Genomic DNA, 7750 nt, shown 5'->3' with positions numbered 1-7750 from the left:
ATCTAATATGTGGAGGTTAAAAACATCATCACCATTTTCATGAGGGTGACGATGAATAAAACAGACGTGCTACAAGAAGAATAACACAGCTTTATTAAAATTTATTTTGGCTACATTTATTCCAACATGAAAAATTAAAAATTAAAACCATAATACTTCAGACATTTCAGGACTTCCTTCATAATCAGTTCTTCATCCTCTCTTCAGAGGCATGAGTAAAGTGGATTTTTATTAATACAGTGCTTGCACAATAATTGTTGTATCAAAAGTTCCCCAAATTTAGATTTTTTTTTCTCAGTAGTTTCAAATAATAAAACATGAAGAAAACAAATATACGACCTGATCAACATTTATGTCCCAATATTTGATGACAGAACCATTTTACTAAAATATATTTCTGTGAGGAACCCCAATACTGTACACTACAGTAGGAAATAAATAAAGACAGCAATATAAAAGGACACACATAAATAAAATGGAAAATTCTCAAATAAAAATTGAAATTTTTGTTGGTAAATTCAAAAAGTAATACTGTCAAAAGTACTGTCATGAAAAAAAAAACAATATAAATTGCACCAACAGTTGTAAACTACAGAATGGCATCTATCTACGGTAATACTGACAGGATGAGAGGACAGGTGTGTCACTGCACAGGGATGGCACTTTTTAGAAACAGACAGGTGAAAGGTTTGCATATAAGGCTTTCTCTGGAGCAAAAGGCTCCGTCCTCTTTTTCCAGCCGAGCCCTTTATTTTCCTACCCCTGCCTCTCCGATTTAAGACTGAAAAATCACACAGGTTTAATTATTCCTTCACAGAAAAAAACAACTCAGGAGGCCTGGAGTTATGTGGTTAGTTGGCAAAAATAATAAAGTCGGATAAAAATATATATATAAAAAAAAAGTCACATTAAAAGGAGACAGAATAACAACATTAACACGGACAGAACGTGACAGAGTGTTCCAGGCTTCCCAATTTAATTTTTTAATAATATTTTTTCATTATTTTGTAGTGATTCAGGGAGCCAAGTGCAATTTCCTGAAGTGGTTTTATCGAACACAACAAGACACAGAGGTTAGGAACATCAGAGCACCACACAGCTTTCAGGCCTTTATAATACTGTACATTAACAAGCGCTTCACTTAGTTTATTAGAATAATAATAATTATTTCTTTTTATTTTCTTCTTATTTTGCATAACATGGATTTTAAACCAGTCGGTCCTGCTTCATGATTCAGGTCTCTGGTCCTCCTGCACACCTGATGGTTAGGGTTCGTTTACTTTTATAAGGGGTTAACATTTACTGATCAAAAACTTTGTTCTCTCTTATTCAGGCTAAAATGGACACTTCTTTCATCAGGACACCTCGAACTTCGGCTCTACATGTTAAACATTTCTAATTTACCAGGTTCAGTCCAACAGATTCTACAGCTTCTTCCTCCAACAAAAAAACAGAAATGTAAAGTTCTGGTTCAACTCTGAGGAGAGTAGCTTAATTTGGGGGAAAAAAAAGAAAAGAAAAAAAAAGATTTTGGTGGTTGACGGAACAAGCCAAAAAAATAGCAAGTAGCTAGCTGAACATTTAATCAGCTAACGGTTGTAAGCTAACAAGACAGCAGTTAGCTAGCTAACAAGCTACGAAGTGGCAAGCTTAGTAATTTTCTTTCCCCCTTTGCGTTTACGTAATTACCAAACTTAATCATAAATTAGAGCTAAAACTTATGTTTGGGTACCAAAAGGATCTGTTTGACACTTCAAACCGACCATGGGCTGCTTAGTAGTCCCACAGAGAAAATACTTAAGAAATAAATTGAGTTGTATACAAAATTTGATCATTTAACATGACTATTTATTTATTTAATTCCAAAATGGATTAAATAACTTTACAATCCAGTGATATAAACTAGGATTCCAGAATTCAAATACCAGGGGTTACAATGTTTTTTTCTTTTAAGGTTTCAAAACTCACAACAGGTCAGGACAAATCAAAAGATAAAAGTTAGATTTTAGAAAAAATGGACTGAATGTGATAAACCAGAGCTTAGAATGTTTTTGTTTTTAAAAAAACAACAAAATTAACTGAGTCGTAGCCTTAAAATTCTGTATGTTGTCATACAGGTAACAAGTGTCCCAGGTAAACCACACCCTCATGACATCACTTTCTGACCTTATAAGGTAGTTTGATGAATAGCACAAACTTTAAAACATCCTCCCAGCCAATCAGACACTCTGTTATCCTTCACCATGAAGCAGAATCTAGATCTCACAAACAAATCTTCATCTTCCCGGTTCTCTTTCCTCCATCAGTCCTCCTGCTCCAACGTTCCGTCTGTCTTCCCTTCTCGTGAACAAGTGTCCATCAGCTGTGCTGAGTCTTTGCCCCCTTCATCCATCATTGAGTCCATCTGGCTCCTGCTGTCACCCTCCTCCTCTCTGTTCCTGAAACTTGCCTCCTGTCCATCTGTCACCTCCTCGTACATCTTATTGTCCACTCTTCCCACCTCCTGTCCTCCTCCCTCTCTTCCGTCCCTTAAGATGGTACCACCGCCGTCCTCCGGCTGTTCCTCTGGATCCGAGTATCCGAGAGGCCCCAAGCCTTGCAAATAAGCCCTTCTCATCAGCAACTCGGTGGGCTCCAGTCCTCCAGCCAGCCCTCCAACCTTGGCCTCCCTCTCGGCTGCCTCGCGCTCCTCAGCCTCCCTCTTGCAGTAGGAGTAGCGATGGTTCATGTGCTGTGAGTACGAACCGGAATGGGAGAAACGCTTCCCACACTTGTCGCACTGGTAGGGTTTCTCCCCTGAGTGCAGACGTGAATGCTCGATGAGGTGGTGTTTGTGTTTGAAGGCCTTCTTACAGATCTGACACTGATGTGGACGTTTACCTGGAGACACACAGAGGACAGATGGAGAAGATGGTAAGGACAGAGACAGCAGCTTCAGTTTAAAGTATTAAAAAAAGCAGAAGCTCTTTTAATGACTTTTTCTGTGAAAACCATCAGTGACAAAACATTTGATTATCCTGATGTCTAAAAGCACACTTAATCAATTCACATTTGTCAAAGTAACTTAAAAGCTTCATTTAAAAAAATTAAAAAGTGAGCAAAAACTCAATTTTCTTGAGTTTTTGATCAAGAAAATGGATCAAAAACTAATAAAGATTCACATAATAAAGTGAATCTTTATTATTATACACAGGAATTCTGCAGTCTTCACCAGCTCAAATCAACAACTTCTAATGGCCTTTATAAGAGCATTATAAATATAATTTAAGACCTGAATTATGACAAATGTACAAAAGAAGTGCCAAGCTTTTCTTCAGAGAATGCATGTAGCATCGTACAGGTTGGCAACAGAAGAGAAACAAACTTTGTCCAACCAATTGGCATTGTATTTACACTTACCATTGATAGACGCAAAATAGCTAAGCTAGCAGGCTAGTTTCTCATCAAAAATATTTATATACACAAAAGCAATATAAAAAGCAAGTGTTAGCTTCAGCCATCAGTGGCCGGTGTCCTGCAGGGTTTAGATGAGTTCTGCTCCAACACAGTTGATTCAAATGACATAGAAACCACCTCAGTAAGGGAGGTTAATGCTGCAGAGGCCTGCTAATGAACCAGTCATTTCATTTAGGCGTAACCAGGGAAACACCTAAAACTTGCAGGACGCTGACCCTGCAAGTTTGACAGGATTGACTTTGAACACGCCATGGCCATTCATACATACTATTCTGTTCTAAAAATCATTTTCTATTGGTTTCATGCAGTACTGTTTGAAAAACTTTATCAAACTTTTCACAGTTGGAACTTCAAACTTAGAGTTCGGTTATAATTTATTGCCTCGGCAACTGTGAGATGCCTAAAAATGTCGTCAGGCAGAAAGTAGCTTTGACGACATCACAGCGCCAGATTTAACCTGAGGAGGAGCACAGTCGTCTCACACGCACACACACACACACACACACACACACACACACACACACACACACACACACACACACACACACACACACACACACACACACACACACACACACACACACACACACACGCACACACACACACACGCACACGCACACACTCTGCTGGATTTACTACGACTCCGTATGGGCGGAAATTTCTTCCATCTGACTGAGCAGGATGCTTCGTCTGCTGCCAACCGGCAGTCAGAACCTCATCCAATCAGGCATCCCACGCACACATGCACTAAAAGCACAGCTCCACACACACTTGCACAGCTCTGTAGGCACATGCAGGCAGGTTGTTCCTACAAACACACTGGAAACACCTGAAACATCCACCAGAGCTAGCATACTGTAACGCACACACACGCGTACACACGCACTAGTAAATATCAGTGGGTGGCAGCTTTCTGCTCCAGCGTTGGGGAGTCAAATCGAGGATGATGCAATAAAGTGAAAGAGATGAAGGTAGAGCAGGTGTTTAAACACAGACACCAACCAATTGGTCAGTTCTGAAACAGACTCCAGTAGAAAAAACTGATTCTAAACAGAAATGTTGACATTTCTTAAGTTTTTCAATAAATTTGTTAGACATTGTTTGGTTTCTGAGAAAAGGTTTGTTCTGAAATGATAGTTTATACCAGGGATCTGCAAAACACGGCTCTTTGGAGCTTCCAGAATGGTTCTTAATAACTGTGAAATAAAAAGTGAAAATAACCAGCTAATGTTTTAAATATTGATATACTAAAAAATGCAGACAAAGCATTGACATTTACCATGCTAATTGAGATCTGTTAGCATGCTAACAGATCTCAGCTCTGTCTCTGATGGAGCTCTTTAGATATATTTTGCAATTTCTCTAAACATTGAAAAGTCTAAACTTATTTGGTGAAATGTCCTCACTCTAGAAGAATGACAGTTGTCTAATATTGTTTCCATTCATGAATAATCTTTGTTTCTCAAAAATTATAGATTTCGAGCTGTTAGGAAATGGCATTACGATATAATAACAATCCTTCAGAGATTGACAGATAGCAATGGTTGTTTCTCAAAGGTGATGCCTTTCATTCCTGGCATGGTGATAGTACACACCTGTAGCATCCAGAAAATCAAACTAACAAAAATTACTTTTATGAAAAAGATTTTGATTATGATCAGTTAATCAATAGATATGACTTGCAGCACCTGAATGCAACTGTCAGTCCTGAGAAGCAAGAGTGCACTTGGATCTTTTCTTTTCAAACTTTCTTCTAGAAAGTTTGAAAAAGTATCTTTCTGGAATATTAAGCAGTTATTTTTAATGCAACCAATCAACAATCAAACAAACAAACGGATTGCAGGACTGCAGGAGCAATATTACCATCAGTTTGAGTTTAGTTGGAAACAGCTTTCTGTTGCGCTTCAAGCTCCATATTAAAGGAAATAAACAGGAAACATTAATGCGAAAACTAAAAACAGGCAGAGTTCATACAGGAAACTTCAAACCTCCAGAACATCTAACTGAGAAACTGTTTACATAACACTACTGAATTAAACATGAAGTCTGTGGGTTTAAATACTGGCTGCCTGCTTTTTCTGCTCAGGATTTCTTCATCTGGCCAACATGACGACGGCATGATGCAATGCAGAGAAAGACAGGGAATAAAACAGGTAGGATGGGAATGTATCACCTTCATGAATCCTGTCTTACTCTCTCAGCTTTAAAAGAAAGTCACTGATGAATGGGACTCCGGTATCAGGTTATATTCAGAAACATTTATAAGCTGCACAGAGAAAGTTCACCTATGGGCAAAAGTGACCATTACATACCAACTAATAGACTGGAAAAGTAGATGGAACATTGTTACAAATTGATTCAGGTCCTACTTGGCAAATTGCGAATATTTTGAGTCATTTGGTTAATATAAATCTAAACAAAGAAAGATTACATGTGGGATTCCTCATGGCTTCTTTTTTGGAACACTTTTATTCAACATTCAAATGTGCCACCAGATTATAGAGAACTAAATATATTCCTATACGCTTGCTGATTACATGCAACTTTATATTTTTGTTTTGCCACATGATTACACTTATATAATGCAGCCATAATATTATGATCAAAGGGTCAGATGAATAAATAAAACAAAGCATTAATATTTTTGGCCAAAAAAACCCACAAGATTAGTTATCAGGACTCAGCTATTCTCAATAAGGCCCAACCACAAAGCATACAAGAAACTGTGGTTTGGTTATGGACACATACCTGAATTTAAATTTTCAAATAAATTCTACTACAAAAATCAACTTACTGCCATTTTAATCAAATTGTTACATTAAAGGGCTTCTTGTCAAAACAGGACTGGGAAAAAGTAGTGAATACTTGTAATTAGTCAAACTGGTTGTCCTTAGACAGATTTAAGACATGCAGGTTTGATATTATTTAGTGTTTCCCTTTTGAGTGAAGCTTAATTTTGTCTCGCTAATTTAATGTATTCTTATTTTAATGTTATTTTCTTTACCTTATTTCTTTTATTTCACGACTTTGCACTATGAATTAATTATCCTGGTTATGAATAGTGCCATATACACGACTTGCGTTGTCTTGCAGTGTAAACGTAAAACCCCTTTGCTGTTAAAATGAGTCATGTTTTCTAAAGTTATGTTTAACGCGAGGCCTGACAGTAGGTTTACCTTTACCAGTGAAGTTTCATCACAAATTGTTTCCAGGGTAAATATGAAAAGCGATTCTCTGTTTTTATTAAGTTATTCCTCTGGATCTTCACTCAGACACAAACAGGAACAAAAGCCAAATTCCCCCTTATACCACAGTCTGACACTCATGCTGCAGAACATGTTTCCTCCCCAACCAGCTGCTGCAAAGAAGAGAACGTGTTAAAGGCCGCAGCCTGCAGAGAAACAAAACAGGTCAGAAGAGCTACGAGTTGGAAGCTAAGTAAGAAACAGAAGTAAGGAGTAGGGAGTGAAACAAAAGTGTGAAGAAATTAGAGATAAAAGGAGAACGGGGGGTTAAAAAGAAATGTCCAAGTGTTATATATACCTGTGTGCTCATATTTGTGTCTTAGGAGGGAACTGGTCTTCTGGAATGTTTTGTCGCACAAGTCACACGCGTACATACCACTTTCAGTCTTCTTAATCTTCTTCCTGGAGAGCAGCGAATCGCTGTCTGTCAGGTCGTCCAGGCCTGACAGATAGTCCGCCGTCCCGTCCAGCAGCTCCCCCTGAGACAGAGACAGAGCTGCAGTCATAATCCCACACCTGTCGACTTCACGCTCCGAGACACCTTCTGCTGCCACCCCCCTCCTGGCTCCATGATCCCAAGTCTGGACAGGGCTTAAAGGCCCAACCTGGGTAAGTCCCTTCATCCAGGAGACTTTTTAAAAACAGGTGGGGGAGGGGAATGAAGTGAACGAGGGTGTGCAGGAGATGTTCAAGGTGACTTTTCACAGAACCAAACTGTGATCAGAAACAGCTCCTCTTAAACAGGTGCTTTCAGCCCAAACACTCCTTCAAGGTTGTTTTCCGTCTGAATTTACAACAGAGATTTTCTGACGTAAAGCAGGCGGCTGCTGGATCATACATCAGTCAAAACATTTAGGATTTCTTCTCTCAGATAAACATTTGATTCAATATTTAACAAATTAAAAGCTTAGACAACCAACACCATCCCACATCCAACCGTTCTTTACATACTCTTTGATTGTCCTCCAGTCTGTAGACACACACCAAGAGCTATAAAAACAAAATGTTCCTCCATTATGAAAACAGTCCTTTGGATCTGAACAATGACC

The 7750-nt window shown here is 38.6% G+C and overlaps 1 protein-coding gene across 3 annotated transcripts in view; it reads right to left on the bottom strand.

The window, feature by feature from the left end:
- Positions 1-70: 70 nt before the first annotated feature.
- The window catches only part of LOC103460027 (zinc finger E-box-binding homeobox 2-like), a 44734-nt gene continuing 37054 nt past the window's right edge, over positions 71-7750 (bottom strand). For 2 of the 3 annotated variants that reach the window (XM_017303190.2, XM_081604595.1), the window contains exons 9-10: positions 7000-7180; positions 71-2880 (exon numbers count right to left, since the gene is read on the bottom strand). In XM_017303190.2, the coding sequence (XP_017158679.2) occupies positions 2303-2880; positions 7000-7180 (759 nt within the window). In that variant the 3' untranslated portion in view covers positions 71-2302. The remainder of the gene's footprint in view (positions 2881-6999; positions 7181-7750) is intronic. The other variant, XM_081604596.1, reaches the window with a different exon arrangement.

This window comes from Poecilia reticulata, chromosome 2 (genome assembly GCF_904066995.2).
Source record: "Poecilia reticulata chromosome 2, P_reticulata-male-v2, whole genome shotgun sequence".
Taxonomy (NCBI): domain Eukaryota; kingdom Metazoa; phylum Chordata; class Actinopteri; order Cyprinodontiformes; family Poeciliidae; genus Poecilia; species Poecilia reticulata.
The sequence above is the reverse complement of the archived record's forward strand: the minus strand, read 5'-3'. Positions and strand labels throughout refer to the sequence as shown.